The sequence below is a fragment of the Malus domestica genome, chromosome 11 (assembly GCF_042453785.1).
Source record: "Malus domestica chromosome 11, GDT2T_hap1".
Classification (NCBI taxonomy): domain Eukaryota; kingdom Viridiplantae; phylum Streptophyta; class Magnoliopsida; order Rosales; family Rosaceae; genus Malus; species Malus domestica.
Window position 1 is genome coordinate 20,478,657 of NC_091671.1, and position 19,433 is coordinate 20,498,089.

The 19,433-nt window shown below is 36.4% G+C and overlaps 2 protein-coding genes across 4 annotated transcripts; both read left to right on the plus strand.

Moving 5' to 3' along the window:
- The first annotated feature begins 98 nt into the window (after positions 1-98).
- Positions 99-1,124, plus strand: LOC139189479 (uncharacterized). The gene has a single exon (XM_070808433.1). The coding sequence runs from the start codon at positions 99-101 to the stop codon at positions 1,122-1,124; it is 1,026 nt and encodes a 341-aa protein (XP_070664534.1).
- Positions 1,125-14,050: 12,926 nt separating this feature from the next.
- On the plus strand, positions 14,051-18,586 carry LOC114819578 (uncharacterized). Of its 3 annotated transcripts, none has more exons than XM_070808693.1 (10): positions 14,051-14,179; positions 14,641-14,700; positions 15,057-15,109; positions 15,222-15,274; positions 15,895-16,173; positions 16,281-16,377; positions 16,480-16,604; positions 16,974-17,055; positions 17,169-17,301; positions 17,428-18,586. In XM_070808693.1, the coding sequence occupies exons 5-10, from the start codon at positions 16,020-16,022 to the stop codon at positions 17,662-17,664; spliced, it is 828 nt and encodes a 275-aa protein (XP_070664794.1). In that variant the 5' UTR covers positions 14,051-14,179; positions 14,641-14,700; positions 15,057-15,109; positions 15,222-15,274; positions 15,895-16,019; the 3' UTR covers positions 17,665-18,586. The 3 variants fall into 3 exon arrangements, with proteins under 3 accessions (XP_070664794.1, XP_070664795.1, XP_070664796.1); XM_070808694.1 differs by having other exon boundaries at positions 15,900-16,173; XM_070808695.1 differs by lacking the exon at positions 14,051-14,179 and having other exon boundaries at positions 14,207-14,700.
- Positions 18,587-19,433: the final 847 nt, after the last annotated feature.

The following is a 19,433-nucleotide window of genomic DNA, read 5'->3' on the forward strand; positions in this document are numbered from 1 at the left end:
CTAGTTTCCCTTGATATAGTTTCTGCCATTTAGACAGCATTCCGTACTCTCAGAGGACACCTCTTGAGACAGTTCATAATCTGAAGTTGACTCACTTCATGGGTAATGAAGGTCATGAGGGGGCAGATAAATGGTTGAATCATATGGAGAAGACCTTTCAGGTGATGCAGAGTCAGGGGAATCTTTCTTCTAATAGGTGGGTCGAGATGACTACCTGGTTTTTGGGAGAACAGCCTGCATCCTGGTGGAGACAGGAGTCTTACGAGATGACCCCAAAAGAGATTGTGGACTGGGGAGTGTTTAAGGAGCGGTTTCGGAAAAGGTTCATTCCTCCTGCGTATATCGATCTTAAGAAACAGGAATTTACTCATCTAAGGCAAGGGAAGATGTCTGCTAATGAGTATTACAGGATGTTTACTGATCTGTCGAGATATAATCCGGAGGTTGCTGCTAATCCGGTAGAGATGCTTTGCTGTTTCAATTTGGGTACTAAGAAGAAATGGCGCTCCATAGCGACATCGACTCACTGTGCCTTTTACCAGGAGTTTTATGAGATTCTACTGAGGATTGAGGCCTCAGAGAACATGCCTAGTGAAAATGAGAATGAAGAAGGAAAGAATAAGGGCCAGAGACGAGATGACAAAGGAAAAGGGCAAGCATTTCAGGGACCCCGCAAGACTCAGAACTTTAAGAGGAGTGGTGGCAGTTCCAGCTCTTCTAGCGAGAGATTGAGTACTAATATGCAGAGGAGAGGTGGTAGATTAATTGGAAGTCCGAGGTTCCAGAGACAGAGAGATTTTGGTGGTTCAGGTGGATCTGGTGCTCCCTTATGCCGCAGGTGTAATAATCGGTATTTTGGGGAGTGTAGGAGAGAAAGTAATGGATGTTTTACTTGTGGACAGATGGGTCATATGGCTGCCCAATGCCCTCAGAGTCAGCAAAGACCCCAACAACCTTCATTCCCACCACATGCACCTACCCAGCACACTTCAAGATCTGGTGGTTATACTCAGACTGGACGAGGAGGTGCCTACCACTATCAGGGCGACGCCGCTCCCTACACCTTAGGACAACAGCAGTACTCTCAGGATCCTCAGTATCAGAGTGGGTATCCTCAGTATTAGGGAGGATCTATGTCTTATCAACCTCATTCAGCCGGAGGATCTCAGTGGTACCAAGGAGGACAGCCCCAGCAGAAAGAGATTGCTATTAGTAGTGCAGGATCTTCAAGACAGTCAGGTCAGCAAAGGCAGGGACGTGGTGTTCATGCCAACAGAGGTCGTGGTGGACGACAGCAGAACTAGGCACGTATCCACAACATGTCACTGCAAGATGCCCAGAATAATCCAGATTTAATCGGGTACGTTAAATAGTCTTGGTCATTTTGCTAGAATATTGATTGATTGTGGTGCTGCCCATTCTGTTATTTCTCATACATTTACTCAAGTGACACAACCTCATCCTACACCTCTAGGATATAATTTAGAATTTTCTATGCCTAGAAGGGATAGCTGTTTTGTGGATCGGGTATATCTAGGATGTCCAGTGATAGTAGAGGATATCATTATGTTGGCTAATCTTATGCCGTTGGATATTATGGATTTTGATGTGATTTTGGGCACTGATTAGTTGCACTATAATCGTGCCAAGATAGATTGTTATGGGAAGATAGTCAGATTTCATTGTCCTGGATTACCTAAAGTTACATTTGTAGGAGAGCCTAGTAGGGTGAGGCGTGGTATTATTTCAGCCATGAAAGCAAAGAGATTGTTGTCGAAAGGTTGTCAGGGATATTTGGCTCATGTGGTGTTGAATGATGATGCTCCTAGTAGTGTGGAGGATGTTCGTGTGGTCAGATATTTTCCGGATGTATTCCCTGAGCATTTGCCTGAATTGCCGCCAGATAGAGAGGTGAAGTTTGTTATTGATCTGCTTCCAGGTACGAATCTCATATCCTTAACTCCTTATAGAATGGCTCCTACTGAGTTAAGGGAATTAAAAGTCTAGTTGCAAGAGTTAGTGGATAAAGGTTTCATTCAGCCTAGTACTTCACCTTAGGGAGCCCCAGTCTTATTTGTGAGGAAGAAAGACGGAACTTTGAGGCTGTGCATTGATTATAGGCAACTGAATCGGGTAACCATTAAGAACCGTTATCCTTTGCCTTGTATAGACGATTTATTTGATCAACTCAGAGGTGCCTGCGTATTTTCTAAGATTGACTTGAGGTCGGGATACTATTAGTTGAAGATTAAAATTGAAGATGTCCCTAAAACCGCATTCAGGACTCGATATGGTCATTATCAGTTTCTTGTGATGCCATTCGGGTTAACTAATGCACCAGCAGCTTTTATGGATTTGATGAATCGAGTATTCCAGCCATATTTGGATAGGTTTGTTACTGTCTTCATTGACGATATTCTGGTATACTCTAAGTTTAAGGCTGAGCATGCTAGGCATTTGAAGTTGGTGTTGAGCAATTTAAGGGAACACCAACTATATGCTAAGTTTAGCAAATGTGAATTCTGGTTGAATCAAGTGGCATTTTTGGGACATGTCATTTCTGCTCAAGGCATTCAAGTGAATTCTCAGAAAGTGGCAGCTGTGGAGAATTGGGAGCAACCTCGCACAGTCACCGAGGTACGGAGTTTTCTTGGCTTAGCAGGCTATTATAGACGGTTCGTTAAGGATTTTTCAGTGATTGCTTTGCCACTGACGAGATTGACTCGAAAGTATGTTAAGTTTGAGTGGGATAGTAAATGTAAGCAAAGTTTCCAGCAGCTGAAGTACTAGCTTACTCATTCACCTGTTATAGCACTTCCAAATGATAGCGATAATTATGAGGTTTATAGTGATGCTTCTCTGAACGGTTTGGGTTGTATATTGATGCAACATGGTAGGGTAATTGCTTATGCTTCGAGACAGTTGAAACCTCATGAGAAGAATTACCCTACACATGATTTGGAGTTAACAGCTATCATCTGTGCTTTGAAGATTTGGAGACATTATCTTTATGGTGAGAAATGTAACATCTTTACATATCATAAGAGTCTTCAGTATCTGTTTACTAAGAGAGATCTTAGTCTTCGACAGCGGAGGTGGATTGAGTTACTTAGTGACTATGATTGCACGATTGAGTATCACCCTGGTCGTGCAAATGCAGTGGCAAACGTACTTAGTAGAAAGACTCCAACCAGACTTAATGTCATCTATTATTGTCATGTTCCTCTCCTAGCAGATTTGAGGTCCACTGGAGTGGAGCTAGGAGTGGAAGATCGAGAAGAAGCTTTGCTTGCTAATTTTCAGGTTAGGCTAGTTTTAATTGATCGTGTACTTGAGGCTCAGATGAATGATGAGGAGACACATGAAATAATTCAAGCAAGGCACAAGGCAAAAGGAAAGATTTTGAGATTCGAGAAACTGATGGTATGCTTATGCAAGAAAGCAAAATGTATGTGCCGAATAATGCAGAGTTAAAGAAAGAAATTTTGGATGAAGCACATATTTCGGCATATACGATGCATCCAGGAGGCACTAAGATGTATCATACCATTAGACCATTTTATTATTGGCCGGGTATGAAAAGAGAAATTGCCTAATATGTGAGTAGGTGTGCCATTTGCCAACAGGTTAAAGCTAAAAGAAAGAAGTCGTTTGGGTTGATGCAACCACTTCCCGTTCCACAATGGAAATGGGAAAATATTACTATGGATTTTGTGTACAAGCTTCCTCGCACACAGAATGGTTATGACGGCATTTGGGTGGTAGTTGATCGGCTTACGAAGTTAGCACATTTTATTCCAGTGAGGGAGAAGTATTCGTTAAGCCGATGAGCTAAGTTATTTATATCACAGATTGTGAAGTATCATGGTGTGCCAGTTAATATTATCTCGGATCGAGATCCTAGATTTACTTCTAAGTTCTGGATAGCATTCCAGGAAGCTCTTGGTACGAGATTACTTTATAGTATGACATATCATCCTCAGACAGATGGACAATCTGAGAGGACCATTCAGACATTAAAGGATATGTTGAGATCTTCAGTGCTACAGTTTGGAGATAGTTGGCATGATTGTTTGGATTTGATGGAGTTCGCCTACAACAACAGTTATCATTCGAGCATTGGTATGGCACCATTTGAGGCACTTTATGGGAAATCTTACCGTAAACCTTTATGTTGGTCAGAGGTTGGCGAAAGAGTTTTAGTGGACCCTGAGATTGTGGATGTGACTACTCAAAATGTTCAGGTAATTAAGTCTAACTTGAAAGCGGCCCAAGATCCACAAAAGAGCTTAGCAGACAAGCATGCCACTGATCGGAAGTATGATGTAGGTGATTGGGTATTTCTAAAGCTATCACCTTGGAAAGGTGTTGTACGATTTGGAAAGAAAGGAAAGTTGAGTCCTAGGTACATTGGACCATATATGATCACCGAGCGAGTCGGCGAGGTTGCTTATAGGCTTGAGTTGCATCCAGAGTTATCCAAGGTGCATGATGTATTTCATGTTTCGATGCTTCGACATTATGTTTCAGATCTTTCACATGTGATTCCTCCCCAACCTTTGGAAATCAATTCGGACTTGACTTATGATGAGGAACCAGTGACTCTGTTGGATTGGAAGGATAAAGAACTGAGGAACAAGACAGTTCGTTTGGTAAAAGTGTTATGGAGAAATCATTCAGTGGAAGAAGCTACTTAGGAGACAAAGGATCGGATGAGAGAGATGTATCCACGATTGTTGTATGATTATTAGTGGATGTATTTGTTATGTATAATTTCGAGGATGAAATTTTATAAGGTGGGGAGATTGTCACAGCCCGTCCCAAATATATATTTATCGACGGCGTGAATTGACGAATATACTCTTGGACGTTAGTTGTGTAATGTGGTTTAAGTGTAGACTTGGGTTAATATTCTTAAATCCTAATTGTTTGGAACCAATTAGGATTAAGTTATGGTATTTTTGGTGGTTGACCAATCCTAGGCCACACACACACTCTCTCTCTTCTCTCTCACGTACCCTATCATCTCTCTTGAACTCTCACTCTCTCTCTCCCTTCTCATACGGACAACTCCCAAACACCAGCTACCATTCACAGATCGAGGGATTTAAAGTCACCATCATCTTCCTGGTAACTCCACGAGTCGAATGGTACCTTTAGTTTGAGAAGAAGTTCACAGAAACTCGAGGAACTAGAAGTTCCGATGTGAGGAGTTTTTAAGCTCATAGGGAGCTTTAGAAGATCCTAAAGAGGCTCGGAGTGGTTTGAGGAGGTGCAGAGGTCACCAGATTTTCGAGCTTTCTCTGACGTGATCTCGTGGAATTTGAAGCTTTAAATAGGTGAGACTTATCCCGAGGACGAGCGTATCCACGAGTGACTCGGGGGCTACGACCAGTCGACATACCAGTGAGTGGGCTTTTAATTTTCAGTATATATTTATATACTTGATATTTTCCCAGAAAAATATGTTTAAATGATAAAATGCCATAAATGCCATGATAATATGCCATAAATGCCATGTATATACAACTATGTATATACTATAAGTTCATGTAAGTTATGTTTGGTTAGGTGAATCATCGATGATGTGATATGTGATCGAATAATGTTGAGCTCATAAAACTGCACCTAGGGTGATTATGATTTAGCCAGAAATATGAAGTACATGCCTATTTATTTACGTCACCTCCCGCACTATATGCTCATATTGGATCCAACTTAAGTGCACAGTCTTGTCGTACAGACCTTATTTATGGTTCCGACTCGTAGGTGACTAGGGATCTATTTCCCGGCTATTAGGAGAGAATAGAATTGAGCATAATTATATTTCACCCAATCTTGTCGTACAGACCCTTTTTAGTGGTTCTGACTTATGTGCAGTATATTGTCGTATAGGTCATTGTAGTGACTCCGGCTAGATTGACTTTTCAACTATGAATTCAGCAGTACAGACTACCACAAGGGTTCCGACTAACATATCATATTTCTATGAAATCATTCTTACCTGGATTGTTTACTTTGTTATATTTTGGCATGGCATACGTTTGAATATGGTTATGTCAAACATGAATTGAATTGATATGATTTCATGTATATATAAATTATGTATATGCTTATATCTTGATTCTGGGAAAATTTTACATATTTTACAGCGAGGGGTTAGTATGTTGATAAAAGAAAATGATTTTGTAAAACGTTTGTTTTTGCCCACTCATGTTTTCTGTTTTGCGTCCCTCCAGGTTTTAAGTAAGGTTGTTGTTGGTGGCTCGAGGATGTCGGCTGTTTTGACTTATCTAATTAATAGTAGGACATTCCTGGTACTGTATAACTAGTACTTGTCCTACTGGACTGCACCTAGACTTTATACTCTGATTAGGAGTGTTCACTGTTGTAACTAACTCCTATCACTTTCTGTTTAGTAGTGCACTCTAGTAATTTGGTTTTTAATTATTCGTTTAATTCTTATCTTTATTGCTTCCACACTGTGCACATGGGTACGTCACTCTCACGTGACGGCCAGCATGCCTTGATCTTGGTTGGGGTGTGTCAGCTATGCTATACTCCAACCAAGTAGGAAATTGAGTAAACCAAACATGATTGAAACTTCTACGATTTGACCTTGTTCCAAAATTCATGTACAGAAAATGTATGGGTTCGTGGATGAGAAGGTTTATTTTAAAGATAGGCTTTTTGAGTTTGGTCTTGGGCATTAGGATGATTACTCAGAATCGGTCATGCAATCCAAGATCATATTGGAGAGTTTCCAAGATAACTTCTATAGAATCTACACAATTTTGTTTTAAACTACTTTCATTGTTCTTTGGACTCTTTGGAGACGATGACTTTAATATCTTAGGATGTGTTTTCCTTTTGAAATACATCTCCATAACTGAAAATTGAAAAACATAGATTGACTAACTTTAAATTAAAAGAAATATGAACATATATACTGAATGTTACAAACTTAAACTAATAAGGCAATCAATTAAAAGAAATTGCAAGAGTTCACTTCAATAAGAAAAGAATCATAATTTAGAAACAAAAAGGGCAAGAGGGATTGAGAGTAAAATGCATATTTTGTGTTGTAGGCCAATTAAATAAACTTCAATATCTTTTTGTTTGTTGGGATAAGGGAATTTGTGCTCTTATCTGCAATATATATATTATTTGTTGAATTAATTTACAATTGGAGATGACAACATATATGAAATTGGCAAATTACAAAAGGTTAAAGATGACAACCTTTGGACCTTGTCCCCTTAGTTCTGCTCATCACTTGAAAAACAAAGGTATATCATCATGAGTTAGACAAACCCAGTAAGTATAGATTGTCAGAAAATAACATATTTGTCTTATAGAAAACAATCACATAGGTTCACATCACAATCTAGTTAACATAAGCGTAATCAGACCACAAAGTTCATATATTTCCGTTTAAAAAAAAAAAATTCATTCAAGTGAAACTCATATGTAGAGGACTGGTAAAGAAACATAAATCTTGAACTTTCAACATGATAATTAAACCGCAATGTGTTAGTCCAATAAAACTCAAACCACGTATACCTAAAGGTTCGACTTTTCACAACCTATTAGGTTTACTAGTGCACTATTTGAAAGGACTTGAGCCCATAATTAACTTCCCAAACTTCTCAAATGTTCAACCATTATTTCACTTCGAGTATGGGTGCTAAAGTGCCCACCGTATAACTTCCCAAACAACAATTTCTTTGAAGTATAAGATTTCATGTAAAACATACATATACATGAAACTTAAATGTTACTTATGAGTATGTAAGCACAAGTATTAACATTCCAACAAAATAAACACATGAAACATAATTTAAAAAAGGCTTTCCAACATACTAGTCATAAAGAAACAATCTATGAGAACCAAAACATTACGTTCAAAAGTCTTTGTTCCCTATTTAATTGTGGACTATTGACCTAGATGCACCTACAAGATGGTCAAAATATTATTTGCTTGTTATTATGAGTGCAATTTCTCAAATTTTGTAGGATATTCATGCCACTTGGGATTAAACATTGAGCACTCAATTTTTCATGGCTTACCACAAGTTTTAAGCAATTTATTCATTGTTATTTTATGCTCAGGAAATGCATCTTGATCAGATGCATCATCATGATCAATTCAGTTGACGTAAATTTTTCTAACCAATAATTAATTGTATACACAAAGATGGTTCATCCATCCAAATTGGGATTCAAGTTTATTTTCTTTTTCATCTTGGTTGTTCTTGTATTTACTACATTTTTTGGATTGTCACTTTGTTATGAAAATTTTCCCGTTGTTAGAGGGAGAAAGACAGTTTCAAGAACATCTTAAATTGGCGTTCCTACATCCGCTTTTTGTCTCCTAAGTGACGTATATTAATATGTTGCATGTACTAAGCATGACAGATTTATATGTTCCAAACTTTGTACTTCCCGTTAGTGGAGATTATTAAACTTCAAGCTCTAATTGAAATAACTCTCCATAGGAGGGTATGATCCAATTCTCCAAGTATTCATCTTAAGATGTTTGCCTTAGATATGACAACGAAAGCCCCAAAGAGTCATTGTACCCAAGCACTGAAATACCTATACATTACACATGCACATGCACATTAGAATTTTTTGGATAAAAAATTGATGATAATTTATGGTTTTTATTAATTACGCATATCACCAATGTAACAACCCGTCCCTAATTTTATGACTTTATTACTTTTTAAAGTGTGAATTGACCAAAATGGCCCTTGAGGCGAGATTGTTGACTTTTGTTGATCGTCATTTTGTGACGCGTACGAGCTACTATTTAGTATTCATGTAGTACTCGTTACTATGAACGCGTGGGCACAAGCAGAATCGTAATTGGAGTTACGGTTAAGATTTTATAGAACTACAAATGTAAGGGTACTTTAGTAATTTTGCATTTAAGAATTTTGGTCCTTGATTATTTTAATAATTTTTAGTTGGATATTTTATTATTTTAATAATTCTTCAGGCCCGTGGGACCCATACCTCACCCAAGCTCTCCTCCTTACCTCTGCCATGTGTCTCCCTTGCTCCCACACACTCGGATCTCTCTCTCTTCTCCCTTACTTTTCCCTCACCCCTTTCTCGTATCCCTCCCCTGCAACAACACAACGCCATCACCACCTCACAGCTCTGACGATGGCATTTCGCCCTTCCTCGTGAACCAGTACCACTATCGTTACTTTCTTCCCTATCTCGAACCTAGGCCAAAAATTTAGAACCCTAATAATGGCAGAGGCCACTGTTCATGTTTCTTCCAATGAACCACCAACGAGTTGTCGATGATTCTGACTAAGGTAAACCCAGAAATTGGCGTCAATCATCTTAGATCACTGTATGTATATGATTCTTACCTTATTTGAGAGAAATGTTGAAGTTTTAGTGCAGATCAATTTAGGGGAAACTCTCCCTAGTTTTTTGGCGAGAATCTGATGGCTTTCGAGCCATTTTTCAACCATCTGCTACGGTAGGACCTTGTGTTGGCATATTCTCTTCCTCTCCTTTAAGTTTCATTTTGATAGGAGAATGTGAAAAATGGTTGTGATTTGAAGCTAATCGGAGCTCGGGAAGTTTCTCGGCCAAAATTCCCAGAAATTGGCAACCAAACCTGTTGAACCGAATTCGAACCCAGGATCTGACCCGACCCATTTTCGAAATGGATGGAATATTCCAAGAATATTATTCCCTGTGTTGACTATTACGAAATTTTTCTGAGATCCTCTTAGATTAATTTCAATGCCTTGAATTCGTTTTTGACATCCATTTAGTGAAATTCTGAAGTTTTAACGTAGTTGACCGGCTCGATGTCTCGGTTGACTTTTTGGGGTTGACCATTGACTTTTCATTGACTTTTTATGGAAATTGCCAATGACTCTTCTTAGGGTATTTTGATGCCCTGATTCCAAATCCGCACTCCATTTTTCCAAATTTAATCGTTTTAGTTGAGTTTTACTAATGGGCCCTAATATATATATATATATATATCTATTCAGTTTCCATGTATACTTAATAATGAATTTTCTACATGATGCCATAAGTAAATTAACGTTTATAAGAAATGTCGTATTGATTGGAATTATGAAATAATCCTACGGGATGCATAGGTATACACCGTATAATAAGATGCCTTAATTATAGTTGGGGTCATGAATAGTATTTTATTGGCTAGAATGATCGATTTACTGTTGCATGATCATATTTACATTATCTACTCATCGTGTGCTACATTGGTATTACTACTCGCCCGGGCCAGAGCCACTGTTCATGTGTATGTTCACATCGCATCATACGCTCACTTTGGATCTATTGTAGGTGCCAGTCCTGTCCTAGATTGCTATAGGTAATTAGGACTCATATTTGATGCGCCTAGCGTCAGTCTCCACGTGATTGCAGTACTGAAGCATAAATCATTATTACACCCAGTTCTGTTCATGTCAAGATATGTCTGCATAAGCTCGTGTGTTAGTATATGTTGATGATCACTCAATCTGATATGTTTTTTTTATGCGAGATATTGTGATTACCGGACGTTTTGTGTTTATTTACGAAATATTGTGAAGTATTGCATTCTTGAGATATTGCTGGCTACGGTAAGTATTTTCATACTATACTTGTTTTATTGCAATGGGTTATTACGTTTCTGAAAAGGTTTTACAAAGTTTTATTTTTAGGCCCACTCACCCTTGTTTTTCGCCCCTCCAGGTTTTGGTGGCAGAGCTTTTATGTCGACGAGGATTCTTGACAAATGTTGGTATAAGAGAGTACCTTTGATGGTATAATTCTTATCTTACTTTTACTATACTTTGCTTATGCTTTGGCATCACATGTAAATGGGTTCAATCCCGTTGACATGCGCACTCTCGCATTTAGTCATTTTTAGGTTTAAATTTACTCATATTTTCCACCTCACTACACTTTTTGGCTTTGTCACATTTCTGTGTTGGCCAGCACATCTCGATTCGGAGTTCAAGTGGACATTCCAGGTCGAGGTGTGTCAACTAAGGGCTATTCAATCACGTTTTACCATTAAAGGTTGAAAAATTGCAAAAGGGTTGGCCAAATTAGAAAGATGCAAATTCCATTTGTTATAACTCGTTCCTAATTTTCCTGTAGTTTGTCCTCATTAATGTAAAATTACCAAAGACCCCTTGACTTTTGTTGATTTTATTTTTTGTGACATGTATGAAGTATTAATTAGTATATTTGAATAGTACTTGTCTCTACGAACGTGTGGGCACAAGCAGAATGAGATTTAGACTTAAAACGAATGACATTTTTGTAAACTTGATCTGTTTCGGAAAATTTCTATTGCTTTGAAGGCTTAATGGGACCCATGGGTGAATCTTTCTTTTCCTCCTCTCTTCCTAGAATGCTCTGGAGAATTCCCTTTCCCTTGATTTTCTTGTTCCCGACGACACCCACACCACCACCACCTAGTGGCGAAGCCAAGTGAGGGCGAGGAGTGGCGGAGGAGCAGAAGGATGGGTGCTAGGTGGCATCTTCCTTCGTCTTCGTCCAAGGTAAGAGAGTGCAGTTGTTTTTGTCTGCCTTCTGAGCATAAGGTTTTGACTGGAAAGGTAGTTGAATATGAAGGAAGAAGTGAGGAGGAAGGGGAGTGTGATCCCATGTGTCAAAAGAAATGTGGCAGACTTGTAATAACATAGAATGAGTGAGGGTAAAACAGGAAGAACACTGTGTTCAAACACCCGGGCCAATTTAATACGAATTTTGAACCCCTAAATTTATAATCTCTAACCCTAATTAATTAATTAATACAAATTTTGTTTAATTGGTATAAAATCATATGGTAATGCGGTTATTGGTTATTGCTTATTGATATGATTCTATGATTATTGATATGAAATTATGAAATTATTTTTTAGGGTGAAAATTAAAATTAAAATTCTTGATTATTGATTAATTAATTGAATTATTACATAATGTATACAATTATTCATATGATTAGTTGAATTGAATATTTATTTATTGAATAATTTGTACGCTTATTGGTACTGATTAATTGAATTGTTTGTTTGATTAGTTATTATGCATATTAGTATAGTCTACTCAAGGATTAAGAGTCTAAGAATTTTTTTTTCTTTTCATTTTACAGTTAGGTAATGGAACGATACTATAAGAAACAATGCTTAAATCATCCTTCAAACATTTCGGGTAGTCCTTCTCCTTCAAATATTCCGAGTAGTCCTCCTCCTCCTTCAAATATTCCAAGAAGTCCTTCTTCGAATATTCCGAGTAGTTCACAACAAAGTGAGGCCATTGAGTTCGATGAAATATTGGCTAACCTTCCTGCAGGACTTGGACATAGACGTCGAATGTTTGATTATCCACCTCATTATCGTGAAGCAATTCGTAGACACTATCTCCAAAATGATCCTTGTCAACCTTGCACTCTTTTAAGTTTGCCCTCCCCTCGAGAAATCCTGGCTTCGCCACTGCCACCACCTCAAAATCTTCGACAAAACAAACTTTCAAGACCACAATCACCTTCCTCTCTTCACCATGAGTTCAACGGTGGTCTCCGTTTCCTAAAATACGAAGCTTGGACGCTGTTTCACAAAACTCCGCCACGAGTCATTTTTTCTGGTGAGTTTCCCGCCTTTTCAGATGGAGGTAAGCCCTAAAACCATTGTCCTTGTGTTTGTCTCATCGGGTAGATGAATTTTTCATATAGATCCCATGATTTGTTTGAGATTTGAGTGAGAACGAAGCCGGGAAAGTTCTTTGAACTTTTTTGGCGAATGTTTCCATAATCCGACCGGTTTTCTGGCGACCGTTGATTCTGAATTCGCACAATGTCTTTCCAAATTCAATTATTTTAAATGTGTTTTGCTAATAGGTCATTTTATATGCTTAGATGCGTGCAGTTCTAGAGGCCCTAGAGGACATTATCTATATACTAAAACCCGGTGGAAAAGCACTGTTCACGAGCAGTGTTTTGGCGAAAATGCCCTTGAGCTGCTACCCATTCCCCAGCTATTTTTCTATTATGTACAGTGAATTTACAATTTTGCCCTTTGTATACACATGTTGGTCATCGTGAAAAAAGAAATCTGCTTTTTACGGATCTCGACGCGTCACGTTGGTGGAAAAACACTGTTCATTAACAGTGCCGTTCCTGGTTTGTCCCTCATCTAACGCACGATTTTCAGCCATTTACAAGATGCTACATGAATTGGCTATTTTGCCCTTCTATCCATTCTGCTCTTGGTCATGTGTGGTGTACGTATGTTGGGTTTTGAAGAAAAGATGTTGGAAGGATATTTTGGTTAGTTGTGGTTTACGAAGGCCCGTTCCTCAAAAAAGAGGTAATAAATGCAAAGTGGCAGAGATATATATATATATATATATATATATATATTGTGTTGGAATTTGAAAAAAAAGATGCTGCAAGGATGTTTAGGTTGGTTTTGGTTTATGTTATGACACGTGTTTATCATCCCTTCCATTTGAGAGAGAGAGAGAGAGTTCACGAAGGCCCGTTCCTAAAAAAAGAGGTCATAAATGCAAAGTGGCAAATATATATATTATCTATATACTAAAATCCGGTGGAAAACACTGTTCACGAGCAGTGTAATGGCTTAAATGCCCCTTTGTTTCTTCTTTGTTTTCCGTTGTCTTATCTGCTTGGTACAGTTAACTGACTGAAATGCCCCTCATGTTAGTCTTTGCAGTGTGATTCTTTCCATTTTGTAGTGATTCATCGGGTCTGCCGTTTTTATCCACCTGTCCATCATCTGTGGTTCCTTCTCCATGCCGTTTCAGTGATATTTTTACCTAGCCCACGTGGTGATGTTAGTCTTTGCAGTGTGCGTCTTTCCATTTTGTACAGTGATTCATCGGGTCTGCCGTTTTTATCCACCTGTCCATTATCTGTGGTTCCTTCTCCATGCCGTGTCAGTGATTTTTTTACCAAGCCCACGTGTCGGTCATCGTGAGGTTTGGTTTTTAGTTTATACCCACTTTGCTTTTTGTTCAGTTTCCCATACCAAATTATGCATTTCTATCGTTTTGCAAGCTGTGCGTTTTCCTCTTCCTCTTTCCATTCTCGCCTTCGGTCGTCCCTTTCAAATCTCGGTCTGTGTCCTTTTCAGCTCTTCGTTTCTTCACTCAACACCATATCAGTGTAAGGGTTTTCAACTTTTAATTTTTCTTTTGTTTGAAACTGGGAAGTTTGATTTTGATAGATTCGAAAGAATACAAAAGTTAAATCTTTATTTGGGTGAATTTTTAAACCCAGTTTCTCTTATGGATTTTCATGGGTGGTTAAATTGAATATGGAGGTTTTTATGTGGTCTCAGATGGAAACAATTATAGAAGGGATGCAAGATATAAACGGCGTGGAATGTTTTCTATTAATTTTTTTCTTTTTTTTTGAAATCAATTTGGGGTTTTGTTTGGTTTTGTTAATTACGGGCTGTTGAACCCAGCAATTTGTCTACACAATATGTTGTTTTTTTTTTTGGTTTAAAATTGAAGAGTCTTTGCCTTCCATCTGTTTTCTCTTTCTGGAATTTCCTTTCTCAACGTTTTTCAAGCTTATGGTATATAATTTGTTTTTTTTTTGGTTCATGATTGGTTTTGCAGGTTTTGTTTGTACAGAGAAGACGGTAACTTGGCTGGTGCACTGTCTGTTTTCAGTCGAGGGTGAGGTTTACTTTGTTACGTAGTTAATCTTAAAGTTGTCATCAGTTGTTTGGTCCATTTGTGATCGAAAAATTTGGGAGCATCTTTATCTGTTCATTTGTCATGTTTAAATTGGATTAAATTTTATGTTGTCCAAATTATAAGTTATGTTTTATTCTCATATATCAATTTGGTTGGCTCTTATGTTTATGATGGTTCTGATTCTGATATAGCAGTTCGATTAAATTTTAGGTTCTCCAAATTATAAGCTGCGTTTTATTTTGATATACCAATGCGGTTGCCTCTTATGTTTATATCAATTTGGTTGTCTCTTATGTTTATGATGGTTCTGATATAGCAATTTGATTAAATTTTAGGTGGCTTAGAAGTGTTGCACTGCTCCAGATTCCTTTTGTTTAAAACCTCTCAGGTCTTACAAGTTCTTATTGGTTATTTTTCCCTTCTTTTTTAGCGTGCGTTTTTAACTTTTAATTTTTTTTTGTTGGGTTGTGTCATTTGATTTAGTTCTTTTTTATTTTCAGAAAGCGATGATTGTCGTCCTGCGCTCTAGCAACTATAAAGAACACAGCTTTAGGTACACTTACTCTCTGATGAAAATCTCAAGTTTAAGTCTTAATTGATTTTTGAGTGAAGTGTTTTATGGTTTTGTTGATTTGGCTGGTATGTTTTCATTTGTTTGATTAAAATTTAATTTGGGTTATTAGGTATTTCTTGATTTGAATGATTTCTAAATGTTGTTTCTCCCCCAGTTTATGATATGGATAACTATAGTTGGATAATAGTATGAGCTCAGTTATATTCTTTGAACCAATGACGGCTATTCAATTTTTTTTTTCTGTGTCTTTTTGAACTTTCATAAGTCATTGAATTTTTCTTAATCAATATTTTGTTTAAGTCTTTACTCCTGCATAGTTATCAAATTTTGATTTAAGTTAGCTTATCTTTCCTTATTTATCTACATTACTTGCACAAGATAGTATTGTTATATAACTGATGTCTGAGAAATTAATATTTTTACTTATTTAATCATTTCTTTTAAGACTTAGCGATGAATAATCTCTCCATGTTAACAATTTAATATATGCATACTGATGAATAATATCTATTTTTTTCCGTTTATTAATCTCCTTTTTAACTTTGTTCGTTTTTTTCCCCCTTTTTTTTTTGGATTCACTTTATATGCATAACCAATAGTAAAGAAACATGCGGTTCAAGGCTCCACATCGGACATTGACTACGAGACTACAGCTTAAAAATTGAACCTGGTGGTAGCTATGAAATCACAAATTTTCGGACCACTAGAATGAAGGGCCAGTACAATGTGGTGCCGCATGAGACTCAGCTTATATTCAATGGTAAAACAAATTTCAAAAAGCTCTCAAAATGTGTTTCCACCTATTCCTCGACACCGGTTTTTCCTACAGGATTACAACACTCTTTATCCCCACTTGAACAAAGTTGACATTCTTACAGGTAATAATATTATATATGTATCTATATATAGAGATTAAAAACACTAAAGTTTATTTTTGCCAAATTATTTTTCACAACATGCTTATATTTACCTTTTAAATTGGAAGATGTCATTGGTCATCTCACTGCAATACAACATTTAGAGCCAAAACAGATTAATCAAAGGGTAGCATACAAGTGTGATATACACATTCAAAATGTCAGGTTATTCCTTTTTTCTTATCACTCTCATTATAGATTATCTTCATAATTTGCTTTATATTGAAAAACATGTATATATTTGTTTCTGATTTAATATAGCTACAGAAGGGAACAACTCACTGTTACACTATGGGGAGACGTCGCTGAAGAATTTTGTTCTTCATCTGTCCAAGCACTGCCTCTCCCAATTGTTGTCATTTTTACAAGCTTAAAAGTGAAGCTTTATCTAGGTACTTAACTTAATTAGAAGCAATCTTTCGTATCTTTATTTATTATTATTTTTTAACACAGCTTTGTGTAAATTGTTCAAATCTTTTCTGATGACATAATTTTATTATATTCACTTCGTGTGACTTATCATATATCTTTGTTTTATACTTGATTAATTAATTTTTAAATATCTTAATAAATTGATTGTCAATCACTGTTATTAATTAACTTTCTCTTTTATTTTCAGCTTTTTAAAACTTCGTCCATTTAAATTAAAGTCATGGTGCAGTAAGTGATTGTATCATATCATTCTGATACTTGGCCTGTGTCAGTAAAACCATTTATCAATATTTTCTTTCAACTTTCTTATCATTATTTTCAATGCACAGATAAAATTGTGATGAACAGTACTGATTGCTCACTTCTCCTTTTTGATCCAAACATCCCAGAAGTTAATGCATACAAGTCGGTGTAAGTATTTCTATAGCTTTTAACACAATTAAACTCTTTTCACTGTTGTAAAAGCAAAAGAAATATTAGTTTCATAAAATTATTCAAACAGTTTTACATTTTCAATCATACAGGTTTGCAAATTGTAACGAGCCTGTGAAAATATTGGCCCCCTTCTCCAGACAAGTAAATGAGGCCGAAATTTTACGTACAACCAAGATGTTCACAATTGATGAAGTCGCTTTTCTAGATCTTGATTTACACAAGGTATAAAATCTAATTACATGTTTTTAACTCATCTTAAAAACATATGATTGCACTTTTACATTTTTAATAAACATTGTCTACATAATTAGTATTCCTTATACAAAACTATTACAAACTGTTTTGCAGAATGATACGTTTTTCTGTAAAGCGTGTGTCAAGTGTTTTGACACACGTTATCAATGGTGGTATAGTGCGTATGCCAACTGTGTAAAACAAATGCATAGACTTGACAACTGGACAGCTGATCTGCCAAAAGCATCCAAACCAAATTCCAACTCCTTGGTAATGTTTAACATGCATTCCTCAAACTTTGTCTTAAATATTTGTTATCCTTATCTTTTATTCTTTCTTTATATAATCTAACATTTACCAAATCTGTTTTTTCACATTTTTCACATTTTTTCTCATATTTGTATGCACATGGTTTGAATACATTTATCAAGAATGAAATCAGGTCAGATATCCTCACCCTCCTTGATTATTTTTCTCGCTGTTTTTCTGCAGCTGTTATCCAAAACTTTGTTAGAGTGATACTTAGCTTAAATTTTGTGATGTTAAACAAAAAATTCCAACCTTTTCTGCTTTCACGTTATTTAAACAACTTTCAAATACTATGTGGTCAACAATTAAATCATTGTTCAAAACATACTCATTGCAGCACATATTTACCCTTTTTGTACAAAATTGGTATAGCTTTTGCACTTTTGACCATGTTATCTTCATTACTTAGTGACTACAATCTGCTTCTTTTTGTTTACACTTGAGTATATGTGAAGACCATAACCAATATGGCTATCATAAATCCAAACTATTAATTAACTTAATAACCATGAATTTCGTTGTAGATTTAAGTTTAAAAACAAACATTGATTTTTGTGGTTTTATCAATGCTTTCTTCTGTTTTATATTTATTTGTATAAGTTGAATTCAAGATTATTTTCCCTTAAGCAGTTTTGTTTTTTTTTAATCTAGGTATAAAGTCAATTTGGTTCATGAGCATCACACCAATGAAATCAATGCTCTCATAATTGGAAAATCTGGTGAAAAGCTTTTTGGTGTGCCATGTAAAGATTTAGTACTGAATCAAAGATTAGTTGACCAACAACAGTTACCAAACAAGTTATTTAAATATAGTTTGTTTTATTTTCTGCAACTAGGTTGTTTTGACAGTGGAGAACCAAAACTTCATCTGGTGCCCTAAAAAATATACAGTATGGTTCATCAGCATATGTAAAAAACTCTTCCGGATGTTTTATGGCATGCAAATAACTCTTTTTACTCGAAACTTATCAATATTTTTGCATGTTCATACACCAGCACTTATTAATATTTTGTATATCATTGCTGGTTCTGGTTAAAAACAACTACAACTACCAGACTGTTAGATGAATGTAATATTTTTTGCATGTACATAGACCAGCATTTTGTAATTTTTTGTATCCAAGTGCTGGTTTCAGTAGAATGATAGCTATAACTACTAAACTATGACAAATGGATGTAATATTTACCAATGAAGTTGTGCATATTTAACTGTTTATCTCTATAGTGTTTCTAATATTTTTGTTATCAATGGTATTAATATTCTGTTACACTTTTTAAACCCGCGGCAACGCGCGGGCATTATACCTAGTACCCAACTAGAAGAGGACTTCATTAATGATTTGTGAGTGGACTGTTTTTTCAGAAATGTTTTATTTATCTAAATTCTAAGCATGCCTAGATAAAAATGAATTTTAGTTATATTTTACCGATTACACTAATTTCATGATATATCTTCAGAGTTATGTTTTTTACCCTAATTTATGATTTATGAGTTAGACATATTTCAATAGTTTACTATCAGACTCATGATATATGATTATGATTTATGACGATGACGACTTCATGATGGTTATTTATTTATCAATACTTATCTTGTGGCACACATACATCATATAGACTTATAGCGCGTTTACTAACCCGTAATCGGAATGAGAATAAGGAATCCGATTCCGATTACGAATTATACCTGTGTTTACTAAAATTGGGAGGAATCAAAAGTGTGTGGGGCCCACACAAAAAATGGAATCCAATTCCTTAAATTGGAGGATTTGGGCCCAAGCAATTGGAATGATAATTTTTTCCCTTTATGC